The 21,180-nt window shown below is 35.3% G+C and overlaps 1 protein-coding gene across 1 annotated transcript; it reads left to right on the forward strand.

The window, feature by feature from the left end:
* Window positions 1-19,052: 19,052 nt before the first annotated feature.
* Window positions 19,053-20,963, forward strand: LOC141620504 (uncharacterized). The gene has a single exon (XM_074437357.1). It carries the CDS (start codon window positions 19,053-19,055, stop codon window positions 20,961-20,963), a length of 1,911 nt encoding a protein of 636 aa, XP_074293458.1.
* The last annotated feature ends 217 nt before the right edge of the window (window positions 20,964-21,180 follow it).

The following is a 21,180-nucleotide window of genomic DNA, read 5'->3' on the forward strand; positions in this document are numbered from 1 at the left end:
TATCATCCCTTTTGAGGTACATTAGTTGCTCCTCCAAGTATTGGAGTCGCTTTTCAGCTTCAGTGAGACCTACAGGAGGGTTGATTTCTGGTTGTCCAACATAAGGTGGAGGGTTGTCATTCACACACTGACTAGGAATGTCATCTTCTACAGGAGGTAGTCTAGTTTCCACCGCAACAATCCGGTTTTCAATGGCATTGAGGCGTTCATAAGCTTGTTCTTGACTTGTTTGGAGACGAGCTAGCGCAGCTAGGATTAGATCATTACCATTCGGTGGTTGTCTATTGACACTTACGTGACTAGTTCCAGGCATCTTGGAAACTGGATAAGAGATCGACGACGAATCAAAACACGATCGACCATTCTAGCACACTTACTCAAAGAAAAGACTCGACTCGTGAAGTGGGAGTGTGCCACTTGTGTAAGTGAGGTTTGAAAATGACAAAGTTTTGAAATGTTCATCCTAGTTAACTATAGTGTAGTTGTAGGAGTGTTGACTCGAAGTGAAGTTTTGAAATGGGATTAAATCCCGAATTTTGACTCGATCTTTGGGCAGAGTTTTGACTTGTTTTGCGCTAATTTTTGCCTTTTTTCGAAAATATTTACATTTTAAAAGAGGTTTTGGATTTTACAAAATTCGTCACGGTTTCGTTTAGAAAATGGTGATCACATATGATACAAGCATTCAAACAGGCATTATAACGGTATGCTGAGTGCATTTAAAAGGGTTTTGGTTTAAAGGGTGGGTTGCCATACCGAACAATCAAACTCGGGGTCTGTGGAGAGGCTCGTACCAAACAGGAGTAAGGCCGATTCCTAGTCCATTTCCTCGAGTAGTGAAAGCCCTTGATACAAACAGGAGTAAGCATCATGGTATGGTTGACGTCAATCGTTATCCATCCTTAGGTCCAGATAAGAATTTGGACCGTCTAAACGGGACGATTGGTCGAATGGGTTGGGTTGGGCCTAGGAAGGCCTAAATAAAACGATCTAGGAAGACTGAGTAATTAAAACCGACAACTGTCTCATATAAACTATTCCCTAACCTTGTTCAAGTTTCACCCTTGGCAACACGTAAGTGTATTACTCTCCAGCGGAGTCGCCATACTGTGGACACGGGCCCACGGGTGCACTTGGGACAAGCGTTTGCATTTGTGGAGTCGCCACCAATTTATTGTGGAAAATTGGAAACCGTTCGAATACTTCGCGTCATGTCAAGACAGAAAGTAGTGACATGAACACTAAGAACTCGTTACCCTTAGCATTCTATGTCTAGAATGACTCTCGTGGATGCCAATGAACACGGATGTTCACAGAGATCTGGAGTAAGGGATGAGGGTACGTATTAGGAAGCTCTTTTGATCGAACACCTAATCCCGCCCGCCTCGATAGCGGCCTCTACTAATGATTAGGGAAAATCATCTACACTTGATATGTTGTCGATTATATGCATGCAATGCAACATCCAATAAATTAATCCTAGCATGTGAGAATTAACTAAGTCGGTGAACATGTAATTCAGCATACATTAGGTCGAAGTAGGAATTTAAGGTTGATTACATGTGAAAACATACAAACAAACGATAATAATAAAATACAAGAAGATACAATAATTAAAATTACAATAATTACATTCATTTGATTGATCTACGTCGAAAATACATTTAAAACGGATAATTTGAGAAAAGAAAAGAGAAAATGAATTAAAGAACAGATTAGCGGTGATAATACGAATAATAGTAGATTAATACGTAAGCTAATAAATTAGGTCAAATCAACAACGGAAGTTGAGGCGTAACTCAATCGAACAAGTAGCAGCAGAGCCGCTGCGTCCCTTGGAAGAGGCGCAGTGGTCACTGCGTCTGTTCCTGAGGTGAGTTCTGGCTGTGAAGCCGGAACTGCATATTGTTAATGTTCGTTGGTGAATTAATGATCGATTATTGGTATTCGACTCAAGTAAAAGTGATTTAATCGATTATTTACATATGAATGGGTCATAAAAGCAATAAAGAAGGACACGAACTAATTAGAACAAATTAAAGACTAATTACAAGATTAATTATGAATTAAACAAATTAATTAGGCTTATTAATGTCAAGCTATTGATGATGATGCCGATAAACAGATGAAAACATGTACCAAAGGTCGAATTCCAGAGACTTGATATGAATGAATCGAATTCCTAAAATCCGGATTTGATTTTAGTGACGAAAACCCGCAAATATTAATTACTTGGGATTTAAATCGTAAATTAAAAGTGATGAATTATTAATGAACTATGTATTAGAATTAGTATACAAAGAAATAAGAAGTAAAAAAAAAAAGACGAAATAAAAGAGACAAATTGACAGAAGACGAAGGATGAAGAAGAAAAGCAGGAACTGCGGCAGCCTCAGGAAGAGGCGCAGCAAAAGCTGCGGCTCTTCGAAGAGGCGCAGCAGTTGCTGCGTTTCTTCTCGACATTTGTCTCCCGTTAATCCATAAAAAAGTTTCAATGAAAGGTTTTATAAATCGGTTTTAAATATGCTTTCGACATAAATCTTACAATAATTAGTACAATAAAAAGGTACAATAATAAAAGATGGGATTTATACCCTCAGACTTACATGTTTGACGAAACTAGATTAACTAAGTTAACGATTAGTGATTGCTCGACTCGAATGTACGACGAAAGTGCCCTCGTAAGAGGAATTTAAACTAAGTTGATTAAGTTGATTGAGTGGAGTTGGTCAAATTGGTCGGTCATGCAAAACGAGGCTGGTACTCAGAAGGATCCGAGCTTACGTGGTCGAAAGTTCAAGCACGTAGACGCCAATAAGCAAAGAGCACAGTCTTAGAATGCAAAGGGAGAAGAGAAGGCGGGACATTCGCGTGAGAAATATGAGGAACGAAGGTCCCTATTTACACTAATCACACGGAGGAATTAGGGTTTCGGTAAAACTTTGGAAGTAAATCTCGAAAAGATCTTAAAATACGCAGAAAGGAGCTGGGGAAGAGGCGCAGCAACCACTGCGGCTCTTGGAAGAGGCGCAGCAAGTGCTGCGTCCTTTCCTCAGGGGTTTCCTCCTGCGGAAGAAAGATTTTCCGCGTTTCTATTATGGAATTGCGGTTGATCTCAATTTCCTTATTATTTAAAATATAATTTCGGGATATAATTTGCCAAAAGATTAAAAGATTAAAATATGGAATAGAAATATCTAGGATATTCCAGAATATTCTGACTCGGCATTTTAAACGGTTATTAGAAAATGAAGATGGTGTTTGACCCGGACTCCAAATGAATTATAATTACTGTCAAAACGACCGTAACGGCGCGTAGATGACGATCAAGGGGTAGACACGAGTATTTGAGCTATCACTTGACGATGAACTTACGAATTGTCATAAATCGTTCTGTCTACCAAACATGCGGCCCAATCATCACCGGGTGGTTTGCGGGAGGTGCAGAAATGAGGTATCTACACTTAGAGATGTATTATTCTTCTCCTAAGTCTTCCATCATTCAAAATTATCAATATATCCCTTACACATAAGACTAGTAACACCATATTACCCCCACTAAAGTCCATGTATAAACATAAATACTGGACAATTCGAATAAAGTTTTATCATATGATCAAAACATACAGTTCCACTCCTTTACTTCTACTTAAGACTTCTTCCTACCTTAGGATAGTTCCGATTCTTAAAGCTCATACAAGATGATTTTTAAATCCAACTATAAAATCTAAATTTTAATGAAGCGTTGTGGTTGCGTGCAAAACCCTTTGCCACCAACCACCCAGGCTAAATAAACATTTTCATGTTTATGCTCATTTCGGACTTTTGCGGAGTTGAAACTAGATAAAGCATCTTAATAAGTTACAGGCTTGTTACTTTCAAAAATAACATGACTTCTGTCCACTTTAGATTTCGAAGAAATAATTACTGATTTTGACCAAGAAGGAACATCTTCCTACGTCTTATTCTCAGTTTGTGGCTCTCGAACATTTTCTCCCACTCTGTCTTTAAGAAATAATTCTCTTTTATTTAATAGACAACATCACGAGACATAAACTTGTTATTCTCGTGATAGTTGGGTTAGAAAGCTACATGCTTTCTATCGAAACAAGCTACAACTTAGGTACCATGCCTAATCATATCATATATGAATTGTACTTGATTGTTTTAACTATGTTTTGATTTAGGGGAATAAATAAATACTACACAAATTGTGATAAAAACTACTTCCAACTTTATAGTAAATATTCAATCATATCGTATAGGATTATTTGTCACTTTTTAACACACCTTATCTATTATTATGTGTTTATGAAAGTGAATTGGTGATACCATATCACACTCTTTTTGGTGCAAGAAAAAGTCTTCACTTTATTGTTCCCCACCTTAACAAAGTACTAATACTTTGGTTTTATAATCTCTAGGTTTTGATACTTTTAAAACATTCATTGAACTTATTCAAAAAGTTTTTCTTCTTACCTCATTAAGTGGATATCAAGTATCTACCTAGTTCGTTGGTAAAAGAGATGAAGATGTAATAACCTTTTCTGATTGAAATTGTATTCGACCATACACTTCAAAGTGTGGATTGGGCGAATATCTTGCTCTATTCATAATCGTTTTCGAGAAAAAAGTCATGAATTAACTTGCTTTGAATACAAGATTCGCCTACACCAAAAGATTCCCAATCAAATGGTTTGGGAGACTAGTCAAAACTAGTTTTTAAATTGATTTTCAATCGAGAATTGAGAAAGGATTGGGTCACCAACTTGAGTCTTGTATATATGACATTTTATTTCTAGTTTGAATATAATTACCTTGATTTGTATGGTCTCACCATAAACTTAATTGTGGCATGTTAGGGCACAGCGCTTGTTTTAATTGCATAATAGAGAAACATTTTTGCAGTTTTCTACAAAAACTTTAATTATATTCTTATTTAGAGTTAGTGTACAGCATAACAATTATTGAGGTACATTTCTAAATACAAAACTAAAATGAGTACACTATAACACTTATATGTCCATGGATGAAATGGCAACTACCCTAGTTCCATTCATGTAAATTTCTGAATTTATTCTTGCTAGTCGTTACACAATAATGCCAAATATCATGACGAAATCCACGAATTTATATCAAATACTCATGATGTGGTAATTGGCTAGAATGCAATGTCAATGTCATAGATATTTAGGAAGGAATATGTTGGAGTCACACGACCAACTTCCTAGATCTTTACTTATTTGGGGTTTGTATCTATTTTAGTGTCTAACACCTTTTCTTTCGTGCCTAGTTCTATCCTTAACAATTAAGATAGATACTTACTTCTTATTGCTCCCAATCACTTCAAGAATTTCTACTTGATGGAGACTTATCTTCATATAAATTCCTAGTTAATCCTTCACAAGGATGAACTCTATTGTGGTATTTGGTCAATCAAAATTTCTAACAAATCAATTTACCAATTTAACATTGTCATATTCTTAACAACTTAAGTGCTTGATGATAAGTGTTTAGGTTGAGCAATAAGACTTTTGAACCATGGATGCATAGAAGATATAATCAAAATATATTTTGACTAATCATTACCTCTAGTCATATTTCTTCACAAGAAATCATACATAGGTATGTTAGGAATTTTAAGATGCTAATCTTATATGACATAGGACAACTCCTAAGGAGTTCTATGGAATAGAACGATTCCTATGGAGCTAGTCCACAATCTATGATACAGTTCATTTATTGGAAAGAGATTCTTTGTCGTTAGCAATAGTGGTTTAGCGGAGACTCGTGTTACAATCGAATGATATCGCATATGAGTAGGAGTAATGAAACAGAATAACATTAAAAGCAACGAAATAGTGGGGAAAAAAAACAACATTCATCGTAATATATAAAACATTTAAGTATGTTTTAGCATTTATATAATGACCTTCATCCAATTATATAAACGATTCCGAGACCCAAAAATTTATATTAAATCTTGGATGTGAGCCTACGGGCCCTCTACACCTCTTGCTAATATAATCTTGGTGGGTTAACCCTTTTAACCGATTCTACAATTAGAACTCTCGGTCGATAAATTTACGTTAAGTTCATCTTTAGCCCGAACCTATTGGGACAACGGTACCTCTAATACTTTCGTTGAGATCAACCAAATTTCGAAGTGTAATAACTATTTATTACCCCACTTACCCAACGTCAAGAAAGCACCCCGGTATCATATTTCAATACCGTATAGTATCATAATGAAATTGGGATTCATGGATTCCTACTATTTGGTAAGGCTAAGTCTCAATCTTTTAAAAATGAAGGTCTTGTCAATTTATTATCTATCAAATTTAAGTGAACTAAATTTTCGAACTAATGATAATTATAATTGACACGGTCGATTACTCGATATGATATGCATGTGTTGTTTGTGGTGCATATAATGAAAAATGCATAAGCAATAAATAAATTTCCTAGTATGACCTTCCTAAAATAGAAAATCAAATAATATATTACAAATTCGGAAACCATCTCTATTATCCCTTGAACTTCAAGTGGCACGCTTCCTAAGGTAACACTCTTGATCAGAACGCCTTTCCGCATGACACCGTCTTGAAGGAACTCCGGAATTACAAATAATAATAAAATACATTGCTATTCCTATTATACATTTGTAACATGAAAAACTAGTAAAAATAAAAGTGATACGCGATCAAATTAAATTACAACCGAATCGGTATTCTCTTGCAGTACGGGTAATACCGATCAAAACAAAGGCCATACCAAGAGAAAATCACACAATCGAAAATTACATAAATAAAATTATGACATTCATCAATAAAAATGAAGCATTATGATATGTGTCTAACATGCCAAATTAATGTGCCAAATCGTCCTACTTAAACCTTATATCGTATATAATCCGGTTTTATGGAAACACGTGATAATAACTTATTAAAATCACAAATCAATACTTAAATCAAATTTAAGCTCAAGTTAATTACTGTAACTCTCTTAGGACTCAAAAATTAGTCTTTACTCAATTTTTGACAATAATTCAACTTGATTTTGTATTATTGCTTATTAAACTTCTTTTAATCATAACAATTATGAAATAATTCCCAATAAGTCATAAAAATTTGAAAAAAAATCGAAATCACATTTTTTAAAATACTGGAATATTACCAATATTCAAGAAATTCAATAAAATTTGCCCACAAAATATTTATAATTTATTTCATTAATAAATCGTATAAAACATAACTTTTACCATTTAATTCCAAATTAAACTTAAAAATTATGGAAAAATCAAAATCAAAATTTTGAACATTCTTAAAAAAATTCCAGAACCTGAAAATGGCAAAATTTAAACCAAAAATTTCAAATTTATTGTTATGACTAATAATATTGCCCTTTTATCAATTTTATCACATAAAAATCAATAATCATACCAAATCAATCAACATTAATCATAGAACTTTAGATCTGATGTTCATATCATATATACATCATTAGAGAAATATTTTATGCCATAAAATTCATTTTAGCTATTTTTGCTAAAAATAATCACTATTTATATCATTTTAACCATTAAAATTATAAATCATGCATAATAAATCACATTCATCTCAAATTTTACATACAATCTGTAAAATATGCAAATGACATCATATTAAAATTTCATGGCCTACTTCGAAGTTTAACTATTTTTAGTTATTTAACCTCCATTTATACCATTTTATCACATAAAAATTATAAAACATGCAAAACTAATCACAATGATCCTAAATTTTACATACAATATTCAAAATATTCATGTGAGGTCATAGTAAAAAATCACGGCCATGAGTGAAGTTTAACTATTTTTAGTAAATAAAAGTTCATTTTACTCAATAAAATGTAATTATTTCACTAAAAATCATTAAAATAAGCAATAATCATCCATAAATCATCAATATGATCTAAATACTCTGCTGCATTGTTTGTCACTTCGAAGTTGAGTTTGACAGAAAGTGGTGTATGCTCCCCTTCAGGAGAAATGAGCAACACACCTGTTGGGCCTGGAAATCCGCAGATATCCCTGACCAATACCTTACCTTGGCTTGACTGTCAGGTTGTCAGGGTGTCAAGCTACCAGGACACATGAAGATAGGCACCAGGCCATGGAGACGACAACGGTCAAAATATCACGACGATATCTGACCAAGAAGTCATATTATGAGAAGAATGTACGCGCAACATTAATTGGAAAGATTCTACAATTAAAGGCAGCAATTAAAGGCGTAATAATGGGCATTATTATGGGTAATTAAGACAGAATATTTGGCATTAATGGCGAGATTAATCAGCCATTCAGCATTACTATATAAGGAGCACTTGGAAACCATTCAAGAAAGGGACAAGATATATAGAAGCATACGATATTCTCTTACAATACTTAATCAAATTACGATCAATTGTGCTAAATATTCAATATTATAGTGAAATCCTCTCCTGGCTTGGTGCCCGTGGTTTTTTCCCATTTAAGGGTTTTTCACGTACAAAATTCTTTGTCTTATTGTTTTTATTTTATCGTACTTTATTCTTCTTGTATTATACCTTGTCATCCTTACCCACAGATTGAACATAGCTAGTTAACCCTACCTAGACCTACCCTGACCTGATTTCGCCTTGCGCAAAATCCATACAAAACAACACCTATCCCAAATCCTCTCAGATTCGATGCCCCATCAAAGTAAAGATCCCAAGAATCTATACTGGTTTGTAGAATATCCTCGTCTAGAAACGACCATGTGTCTATTGCTTGCGTATCGTTGATTGGATTATCTGTGAAGAATTCAGCCACGACACATCCCTTTATGACTTTCAAAGGTACGTATTTGAGATCGAACTATGAGAGCATTAAGGTCCATCTTGCTAAGCGTCCGTTGAGAACGGGTTTCTCGAAGAGGTATTTGACGATATCCATTTTAGAATACACTTTGACAGAGTAGCTAAGCATATAATGGCATAGCTTCTTTGTTGCCCACACAAGAGCGAGGCATGTCTTCTCGAGAGGTGTGTACTTACTCTCGTACTCTAAGAACTTCTTACTAAGGTACTAGATAGCTCTTCTTTCCTTTCCAACGGTTTGTGCGAGCATAGCCCCCATGGCTGTTTCGGTGACTGTGAGATATAAACCAAGAGGTTGATCTCGGTGGGGAGGCATTAGCACTGGTGGTTTGGCCAATATCTCCTTTATCTTGTCAAATGTCTTTTGACAGTCTTCGTCCCATATGGTATGGTCCATTTTCTTGAGCTTTTTAAAGATAGGCTCGCAGATAATAGTGAGTTTCGATATGAATCGACTTATGTATTGTACTTTGCCCAGAAGCTTGCCTGATCTTACTCCGAATGCACATTTCTGAGGATTGAGCCTCATGTTGTACTTGCGCAATCTGAGGAAGAATTTGCGAAGGTTATCGATGTGCCCTTTTCAATCCTTAGGTTTGACAATCATGTCGTTCACGTACACCTCCACCTCTTTATGCATCATACCATGTAGCAAAGTAGTCGCGGTGCGTTGGTACGTAGCCCCAGCATTAATTAGCCCGAATGGCATAACAGTATAGCAGTATGTGCCCCACTGAGTGACGAAGGCTATCTTGTGCATATCTTCCATGGCCATTTGATTTGGTTATACCCTGAATACCCGTCCATGAAGGATAACAACTCGTGATCTGTTGTATTATCTACCAATATATCGATGTGTGGTAGAGGAAAGTCGTCTTTAGGACTCGCGTTGATTAGTGTTTACTTCGGGTTTATTCCGCAATCAATTTGCTGTTGGTTTCATCTATTGCAGGTTTGGGGGAGATGTTTCCAGCCAAATTATTTACTAAATTCAATCATGTTGTTGGTTGGAGTCATGACAAGTTCATATCTTGGGTGCGTCAGATATATATTTCCAGAGTAACTTTCAATTCAGTATGGTGGCTTGAGTGTTGACTATTGTGACTATAGAATCAATTTATATGCTCTGAGGTAAGTTCAGAATTTATAGACTTCTGCTAAAACGGCAATTGATTGTATATTAATTTACGATTACTATCTTGAAAAATGGTCTTAGTTGATTTGAATGTGAGATTAATCCATCTAACTTACTAGTAGAACTCTACCCATTAACATGCTAATAGCTAAATTGACTACCGCATTCTTAAAAATAGCTGGTGCCGGTCTCCCATTTAAAAATATCTCTGATCATTTTATTTATCGACAACTTACCAACTGCGGAGTTCTTATGAGATGTTTTTTTATGATTTATGGTATTTTATTGCTCATTTTAATGATTTTTAGTGAAATAATTACATTTTTATGAGTAAAATGAACTTTTATTCACTAAAATAAGTTAACCTTCACTAATAACCGTGATTTTTTAGTATGACCTCGCATGAATATTTAATTTATTGTATGTAAAATTTCATATTAATGTGATTAATATTTCATGATTTATGATTTTTATGTGATAAAAATGGTATAAATGGAGGTTAAATGACTAAAAATGGTTAAACTTAGTTTTCAACCTTGAAAATTTCATATGACCTCACATGCATATTTTCCTTATTATATGTAAAATCTCGTATTAATTTGATTAATAATGCATGATTTATGATTTTTATGAGATAAAAATAGATTAAATGAAGTTAAATGGTTAAATATAGTTAAACTTCGAAATAGGCCATGAGATTTTAATATGTTGTCAAATGCATTATTTACACACTTTATGTAAATTTTGAGATGAAATGGTTTCATTTAGCATGATTTATGAATTTTCAGTGTAAAAATGGCATAAATAGTGACTATTTTAGCATAAATGGCTAAAACGAATTACATGGCATGAGAAAATTATTTTAGGTTGCATTAATATCCCAATTATTAGATCTAAAGTTGTAAAATTGATTGGATTAATTTTTGTATACTTTAGATGTTTTATGTGATAAAACCAATAAATTGCAACTATATTTTTCTCAATATTAATTCGAAAATTTTAACCATGATTTTTGACATTATGAGTATCATGAAATTCTTACAGAATGTTCAAAAATTTAAAATTCAAATTTTGAAAATATTGTAATTTAATTTGGATTTATTTCATAAATGTTATGATTTTAAGGTCAAAATGAGCATAAAATTATATTAAGTTGAATTATTGTCAAAAATTGGGTGATGACTAATTTTTGAGTCCTAAGGGTGTTAGGATAATTAACTTGAGCTTAAATTTGATGTAAGTATTGATTTGTGATTTTAATAAGTTATTATCACGCATTTCCATAAAACTGGGTTATATAATCGATATAAGTTAAATAGGGCGATTTGACACATAATTTGGCATGATAGACACATATTATATTGCTGCATATTTCAATTGTTGAATGTCTTTTATTTATATATTTTTGAATTATGTAATTTTATCTTAGTATGGCCTTAGTTTTAATCAATATTACTCGTAATGAAAGGGAATATTGATTCGGTTGTAATTTAATGTGATCTCGTATCACTTTTATTTTTACTAGTTTTTCATATTACAAATGTATAATAGGAATTGCTTTGTATTTTTATTATTATTTGTAATTATGGAGTTTCTTCAAGACGGTGCCATTCGGAAAGGTGTTCCGACGAAGACGGTGTTCTTGGGAGGCGTGCCACTCGAAGATTCAAGGGACCAATGGATTTGGTTTCCGAATATGTAATAGATTATTTGATTTTCTATTTTAGGAAGACCATACTAGAAATTTATAATTATTGCTTAGTGATGGGTAGTATTTTAGTTGTATTTTACCCCGCATTTATACCTTATTCCGAGTCGATTTTGTGTGCTTAATTGTTTAGTTAGCTCATTTTTTTACTAATTTATAATAATTAGTCATTTTAGCTATATTTAATAATTAATGGGATTCTTGTATAATATTAGAATTAATATTTCTTTATTATTATAATTTGTAGTGAGGCGGAATAATGAGACGGAGAGGAAGGCAAAACGGATTGAATAATCAAGTGAAGCAAATAAAGCAACATAGGCCAAGTCAAAGTCAGCTTTTGACTTCAACAAGCAGTGTTCAATTTTCCATATCCCAAACCCGTATTACCAATCCACCTGCCATCCCCATTCATTCATCATCATCAATTCAACATTCATTCACCTTCAGCTCCACCTCGCCACCATTTTAATCCACCACCATTAACCAATTAGCAGCTAGTACTCACCACCATTACCGTCCCATCTCGACATTCATTCATTCACCAGCAACCATTCATTATCGCCATTTTCGACCACCACTTACCTCAAATCCATTCCACCTGCACACAAACAATCACAGCAGCAACGACAACAACCGGTCCCTCCTCCGTCCACGACACCGTCATCAACAACCTCCGTACTCAACCAAAACCACCAGCATCTCACCTGTAATCAAGCAACCACGGATGCGATCGATTTTGCGAACTCGAATCAAGGCGGAATAATTTGAAGACAGGATGTGCTCCATGCCGGTGCCCCGGCAGTCGACATCTTCTACCGGCAGAACACACCCATTTTTCCTCCTTTTTGTGAAGGTCTCGCTACCGGCATAGGCACCGGCAGTCGGCCAGCCGACACAACGCACCAAATCAACAATCTCGCATCAATCTTTGTCTATTCTACCGGTGCCCCGGCAGCCGTCATACCGGCACAACACACTTCACATTAATTTCAGTCCCTTGCTTCATTGCCCTCGCTACCGGCATCAAGACCGGCCGCCGGTTGACCGGCAGAGCTCCCCTGCTGTGTTTTGTCAATCCGTGTTTCCCCTTTTCCCCCTTTTTGTCTTTGCTTTCATTGGATTTTTAGGAGCCGTGTAATTGTTTTGTTCTTAGTGTTAGGATTAGTTTTGTTTTTGTTATTATTATTATTATTATTATTATTATTATTATTATTATTATTATTATTATTATTATTATTATTATTATTATTATTATTATTATTATTATTATTATTATTATTATTATTATTATTATTATTATTATTATTATTATTATTATTATTATTATTATTATTATTATTATTATTATTATTATTATTATTAGTAGTAGTAGTAGTAGTTAGTGGTATTATTAATTAATAAATTAGTATAAAAAGACTTACTCAACACACCACAATTACTACCTTAGAAATTAGACTAGTTCATCTTATTCTCTCTCAATATTGTAAAAACCCTCATATTTCCTCTCTTATTTTCATTCAATAAAAAGTTGTTATCTTTCTTTAATTATTAGTTTAATTCTTCTCTTTCCATTATTTTACAATTAGTAATTTTGGGTTGTATTTGGGGAATTGAAGAATCCTTTCATTCTTTCAATTCAAGTTTCCACCTTTTGCAATTAAGTGGTATAATTTCTCTTCCTTATTTCATTTGTTTACATTTTGTTTTACTCTTTAGTTTTGTTGAGTTGTTTATGTTAGAATTCTTCTCTTTGTTGTTTGATTGTTGTTTTTCTTTCTCTTGTTCACCATTGTTGTTTTCACCCAAAGATTGAGTCTTTGGGTTTCTTGTGTCAAAGATTGTATCTTTTGGTTTAATCTTTATCCTTCTTAGCTTAATTTGTCTATCATTATAGTTTTGTAGAATTATTGCATGATTAATTGTAGAATCCAATTTCACATCATGTTTATACATAAAGAATCCATCTTTATTCATTGTCTTGCCTTAAAAACCATGATTAGTGAGTAGTATCCTTACTAGGGTGCGATTAGACCCTAACATGAGTAATTTATCTAATTGAGTTTCATTAAATTAGTTGTTGAGGAGGGGTTGTTGGGTTTAAACAAAGGAATTGAATTGTTGTGTCTATTTGGGAGTAATTGTCGGTTTTGACCCTTGTCCACCAACGGGAGTTGGTTAGGTTGGGATTGATTACATTACCCCTTTTTGGTCGTGTGCCGACTTGGGTTGAGCCCGGGAGGGAGAACCCAAGTGGGGTGCCTTTGTTTTTCGGTTTGAAGTTCACCTTCGGGAGAAGGGTAGGGATGACCGGGAGTTTATCGCGGGCTTAAGCTAGCCCTTGATCTTGATGAGAGGTGAGCAGAGTGGGCCCACTTTGGTGAGCCTTGAGTCTTGAGTCAGGGGAAATCGAGTCATGAGCCCGGGAGGGAGTTGATTCGGTATCACTAGTGTCCCACCATGAGCCCGAGAGGGAGTTGGTGGGCGAATTAGAGGCGTCTCCACCCAATACACTTCCCCCTTGACAACTAGTTGAAGGAACTCATGATTTATTACGAATGTCGGTGGTTTAGTCGCTCCCTAGGCTTTAATTAACTTGAGTAAATCGTATTTGATAGCTTGCTTTCTCATTCTATAGTTTAATTAGTTTAATTTATTTCTTGTTATTTAGTTTAGACCTTTAGATAATCATTCATCCTTATTTTCTCCGACTTAGCTAAACATAAGAATTTAGACAATTAGTAATCACCCTTGCTCCTTGTGGTTCGACCTCGACTACCCTACTACATTAGTTGAGTAAATTGTTTGATTGGGGGAGTGCGACAAACCCCACTATCAAAATGGCGCCGTTGCCGGGGAGCAAAGGCTAGATATTAATCGTTTTTGTTCTAGTTTAGACTAAGTCATTATTGTTTTTGCACACCTTGGTGTGCCGTTTGTCTTTTTAACTCTCTCCTTTAAGTGTATAAGCTTTTTGCATGAGAAAATTGAGTTTGAAATCAACAAGTCCATGAAGTTTCCCTCTATGAGTGACTCTTGTTATAGAGCGGATGTGTTGGAGGTTGATATGAAAGAAGATTTGAATGAAGATGGTTTGACGGAAAGTGAGTTTGAACCTCAAATTATGAAGGAAATTGAATTGTATTTGAACTCCCCAAAATCATTACTTGATGTTGGGTCTTGGTTAGATGACTCTTCAAATGATTCTTGGGAAGTTCAAGTTGATGCCTTAGAGATGGCTCTTAATGGAGGTGGAATGGAGTATACTAAGAGTTGTGAGGAAGATGAACTTGGCCCTCCCATATGGGACACTTATGAAGACTCCTTGAAAAATGATAAGTGTGGGGAGGGAAGTTATGAAGAGCTTGGTGCCCCTATTTGGGATGTTTATGATAATGAGGAAGACTCCCCACTACCACCTCCTTTCGAAATCTTTGAAGAAGAAGTGATTGTCAATGACAAGTGTAGGAAAAAGGTTAAGAGTTGGGAAATGGAAGTAGATGAATTCGAACTTGCCATATTGGGAGAATTGGGAAGCCATGAGAAAAACTACGACATTTATAGTTTTGACTCTAGCTTGGAAGAAATTGAAGCTCTCATCTTTGGTAGTGATTCGGTTCAATTGAAGAGTCAAGAGAATTTGGATAAAAAAGATGATATTATGAACCTCAATGTTGAGATGTTGACTCCTCCACCTCTTATTCTTCACCACTCTCCCTGTCTTGATGACCATGAGGATGCTTCCTCATTCTATGAGGTCTATGAGATTCCGTCTCTCTCTCCTTCTAGCCACTACATTGAAATTGAGGATCCTATACACCAAGAGGATCCTAGAAACAATACCGAGAGGAGCAAGAGGAAGAATGGGAGGAAGCGTTGGAAGAGAGGTCGGGTGCGATTTTCTATAGCTTGGCACTACTTGTGTCTAGTTGAAGGTTTTGATAGAGCATTTGACCGTCTCCTCCGTGCCTTGAGTGACATGGATCATGCTACTTGGAATTCCAAACAACAAAATTTTGCATGAGAGGTTTGGTGGAGTCCCTCAAGAACCACCAAATTGTATATATTCTCTTCCCTTACTTACACTTTACTCGCATTTTTGTTCCCCCCCTACATTTGTTCCATTGAGAACAATTTCACGTTTTAAGTGTGGGGAGGGATTCATTACATAAAAATCTTAAAAACTTGAAAATTTTAAAAATACCAAAAACATGTTATTTATTTTCAAATATTCAAAAAATCAAAAACATGTTCTTACATTTTGGAAAATTCAAAAAACCAACAAAAATATGTTATTTATTTTTCCTATTCTCTCCCTATGCTTTGTTCCATTGAGGACAATGTAAATTTCAAGTGTGGGGAGGGAAATATCCACTTTGTGCATATTGTTTATATTTTTATATAGAGTTGTTAATTTGAGAAAATTACAAAAATCCCTAAAAATTGAAAAATTTCAAAAATTTCAAAAAATTTTGCATTGTTTATATTGCATTTGTTCTAACCAATTTGATTGACAACACATGCAAGCATCGGAGAAGACGCTTGGTAAAATTCTTCCAATCCTTTCTCCTTTATCCTTCCTTTTCTTTTTGTATATATAAGCATGGAGGAGGACGGGATATTTGATGTGGGTGTTCCTTTTGGGAATCGTTTTGGATATGCTTGTGTTGTTGGTGTGTTGTTAGGACTAGAACTTGTATGCATTTAGATTAGACATGTATATATGTGTTCACTCTTGCATTTACATAGCTTGTTCATATGTGTAGTTTGCATCCATACACGTTGCATTTCGTTTGTAAAAATTTGCATAGGGAGTCTAAAAGTGGAGGGCATATGTTTCCAATGATGATAATTTGTTTTGCCCGTGTCATTTCCCTTTTAATAGCTCGTACCTCTTGATGACACATGTTAGGGTTTTTGCTTGCAAAAACCCGGAAGTCTAGCTTAACAACCAAGTTGCGACCACCTTGTGAGACCGTATTAGGCCCGAGACTTGACCTAGGCTCGACATATCTACAAAAATGTGAGGATAGAGCCTCCATATGGCCTGTCCATCAAACCGGTCCCGTTTAGGTCATGAGAGTAGTTCTCCTTACGTAGTATGTCATGTCAAAACACATAAGTATGGAGCTCATTCCTTACCGTAGAAGTGTCGGTGTGCATATTGAGACAATTTTGTTCAAATAAAGTAGCCTCTCATATCCAAATAAGCTTATTATTCACCCATTTGATCATCTTTCCCTTTTGTTTACCCAATTTGTGCCTAAGCCTTGTCATTTCATTTGCTAATAAAATAACTACATTCCATAAACATCTCACCTTTGTTGAGTAGATCGTCTTTGGAGTTATTTTGAGGAGTATAATTGGGTAGGAATATTGATTTTTATTGAGGTGAACGGTCCAAAATATCACAAAAGTGAAATGAAGCTTGTTGATTGACCAATTTTTGCATTATTAGGAGGTTACAAGAGAAGAAAAAGAAAGAAAAAAAAATGAAGAAAAGAAAAACAAATAGAAAAAGAGAAAAATGAAATGAAAAAAAAAAAAACAAAAAGAAAAGAATGTATATTTTGTGCCAAATAAAGGGTTCGTAGTTTGCAAATTAAGTTTGTTTTGAAGAGCATTGAATGATTTTTGGAAGTGGCAATCTTGCCATATTTTGTTGAAGAATTCATTTGTATGGGTGGAGTTTAGTGGATTGGTTGGACGTGACGACTACTTAACTGATAGCCTCACATGTCTTAAAATGGTGCTTGCACCATCCCCATTTCACCTAACCCAAGCCCCGTTACAACCCGGTTGTCTCTCTTATGTGTGCATCGTTTTGACATTTCTCTTGCGGATATTGGATGGAGTACCATACTAGATTGCGGGCATGCTTCGCAAGTCGAGTTAGGAGAGTGATTTTGGTTACTTTTTGTCAAAAAAAAAAATCACCCCGTTCTTTCATTTGAGTGACTAGTGAAACCCGTGAGAGTCAGTCTTTGGTCTCCTTTTGGTCAAAGGTTTGATATGGAGTCGAATCTTGCGTGTGTCGTGTCATTCTTGGGAGTATAGCGAAATACTTCCTCTTTCCCGCCTAGAATTTATTTCTTAGGCACCCCGTGTTGTCAATGTTGGCTACTTGAGCTAGAATTAGGGAGTCGACACCTTGGTAAGACCCGGAGACGACATCCTCCACTTATGACTCTCTTTATTCGATTTTTGAAAGTAAAACGGCCGCTTAGATGAGGAAAGCGGTTTGACTTGTTGTGATGCATCTTATATGTTGATTCGTGCTTAAATGTTAGATGTGTCAAAATTTTCCGCAAGCCCCCACTTGCCTTGCATCGGAATGCATACCTCATTGTGTTTTGGTGTGAGTTGAAGGGACGGAGAAGGCCCGTTAATTGCCTCTCATAGGATATTATTAGCTTAGCTAATCCTTTATATTACAGGTCTTAGTTTATTTAATGAGCTTACTCGAGGACGAGTAAGGTTTAAGTGTGGGGATGTTTGATGGGTAGTATTTTAGTTGTATTTTACCCCGCATTTATACCTTATTCCGAGTCGATTTTGTGTGCTTAATTGTTTAGTTAGCTCATTTATTTACTAATTTATAATAATTAGTCATTTTAGCTATATTTAATAATTAATGGGATTCTTGTATAATATTAGAATTAATATTTCTTTATTATTAAAATTTGTAGTGAGGCGGAATAATGAGACGGAGAGGAAGGCAAAACGGATTGAATAATCAAGTGAAGCAAATAAAGCAACATAGGCCAAGTCAAAGTCAGCTTTTGACTTCAACAAGCAGTGTTCAATTTTTGAATTTTTTTCTAAAATGGGCTCTTTTAACAAAGTAATAAACGAAATAGGTGCGTTTTCAAAGTTATTGTCAAAAATGGGTCCACGTAGGCTCGGTTTTTGCGAAGCTGGAGAAGAATTCAAGTCGCTCACCGGGAGAGCGACTTAACCCTTTGCTATACACGCTAACTCTTCTCTTCCCCTACCTGTCGTCATTCATTTCGAAAAAAAAAAAATCCCCAAATGAAAACCCTAACTCTATTTATCCGATTTTTCCCCCAAAATCAACTCTAAATCAGTCAATTGGTTTGATTAAAACACAATTTATTACTCTCTAAGCCATATCAAACAAATATTTGGGTATTTCTTGGGCAAATTCGAAACATATTGAAGGTATTAGCTTACTTACTTTCTTAATTAGTACTTGATTAGAGTAGCTATTTACTCTAGTTTTTGATTATTATTCCATATATTTCATGTTTGTGTTGTATTTAGGTGGTTGTTAGTGTTGTAGTTCGATTTTTTTTAGTTATAGCTATGGAGAGGAGTCATTTTCCCTTATTGTGTTATTGGGATGGTGAAATAGTTCAAGGAGATGGGTGTGTAAGCTATGTAGGTGGAAATGAGTCTTTTATTTTTGCTAATAGTAACATGAGCTTCAATGATCTCCACAATGAGGTATACACAACCATTGGTGTTGATAGTAGTAAGTATAAATTAGTGTTGAAAATGAAGTTTCCTAGTCTTGGATGTTTTAAGGTTGTTTCTCTCAATAATGACCGTTCTTTACAAGCGATGTGGGCTAGTATATGTCATTCAAAGGCGGGATCTATGGACATTTATGTTGAGTTGGTACCAATTCAACAACCTCATCTGAGTAATGCAAATGTAGTACCGAATGTGTCTTTTACTAGGATGTTAAATGACAATAATCTCTTTCTCAATAATTTTATGTCACCCACGCATAATGTACAAGGTTTCGGGAGTGATGATCGGTATGTGTCATTGTTAACAAATAATATCGGAGTAGAGGTAGGTGACGGTAATATTCAAGGGGATGAAGTTGAGGATGATGCTGATTTAAGACTAGAGAATTCTAGTGATGAGGATGATGAGGATGAGGAAGACATTGATCATGTGTCTTCCACTGCCCCAAATCCGGAATTCACTAGTATTTCTAAATTTGATGAAATACAAGGGAATAATTGGACTAATTGGAAAAATGTTGTCCCATATGATGTTAGGGGAGAGTTTTCTGTTGGCCAAACATTTCCTAATAAGAGATCTTTGACGGAAGCAATTACATCGTATAATTTGAGGGTGAATCAAAGTTTCAAAATTCATGAGTCAAAGCCTCACACTGTGACATACAAATGTGGGAGAAGACCTACATCATATAGTTGGACATTAAAAGCCACCCAAAAAAAATTGGTTTCCGATGCATTTACAATTGTGAGATACAATGGTGGTCATGAGAGATCATGTGTAGGAGACACCATGCCTATAGACCACCGAAACTTGAGAAGAACTTTCATTAGTAATGCCATTAGGAATATTGTGGAGGCAGACTGGGGGTTGACGGTAAATGCAATTATTGAAATAATAATTGATAAATATAACTACAAGATCACTTATATGAAGGCATGGAAAGCTAAACAAAAAGCTCTTGCCGACATATTTGGTGATTGGGAGTTATCATACCAGTTGCTTCCTCGATTCTTTGAAGCTCTGAAGGAAGCTAATCCCGGTACTGTTGTTCAATTTGTAAATTATCCAACTGATGATCCAAATGTTGTGATATTTGGCCGGGTATTTTGGGCTTTTGGAGCATCAATCAAGGGATTCCCTCATTGTCGCCCTATAATTACAATTGATGGGACTCATTTGTATGGCAAGTATAAAGGCGTGCTTATGATTGCTATGGGTGTTGATGCCAATGATCAACTATATCCTCTTGCTTTTGCCATTGTTGAATTGGAGACTACGGAGACATGGTCTTGGTTTTTGGCATGTATAAGATGTTTGGTTACACAACGAAGTGGTCTTTGTGTAATATCTGACAGGCATCCAGGCATCATGAAAGCCATGAATGAAAATGGGTGTGGGTGGGAGGAACCATTTGCATATCATAGGTTTTGTATAAGATACCATGCATCCAACATCAATTCAAAGTTCAAAAATAAGGCGTTGAAAGACTTGTTTAGTTGGACAGCTTTTCAGCATCAATCCATCAAGTTTAATACTGGTTTAGCAAAGATCAATGAACTTAATGTACAAGCAAGGGCAGACTTAGATAAATTACCTTTGTCAAAGTGGTCAATGTGTCATGGTGGTGCCCTTAGATATGGAATCAAGACAACCAATTTGGCTGAGGTTTTTAATAATGTGCTAAAGGGAGCCCGTTTCTTACATCCTTTGCTCTTGTCAAAGTCACATTTTTTAGAGTAAATTCTTACTTTGTCCAAAGGCGTGAATTTGCTAAGGCAAGAATAATGGAGGGTTTGAAGATTTCACCCGTAGTCACCAAGCATGTTGAAAACAATTTTGAAAAAGCAGCACATCATAAGGTTGAGCCCTTTAATTCAGAGACCGGTGTCTACCAAGTTAAAACTGGGAGAGGTCAAAGGACAGCAGGAAAAGGTGGACATAGACATACGTTAACTTG

This window comes from Silene latifolia, chromosome X, assembly GCF_048544455.1.
Source record: "Silene latifolia isolate original U9 population chromosome X, ASM4854445v1, whole genome shotgun sequence".
NCBI lineage: Eukaryota > Viridiplantae > Streptophyta > Magnoliopsida > Caryophyllales > Caryophyllaceae > Silene > Silene latifolia.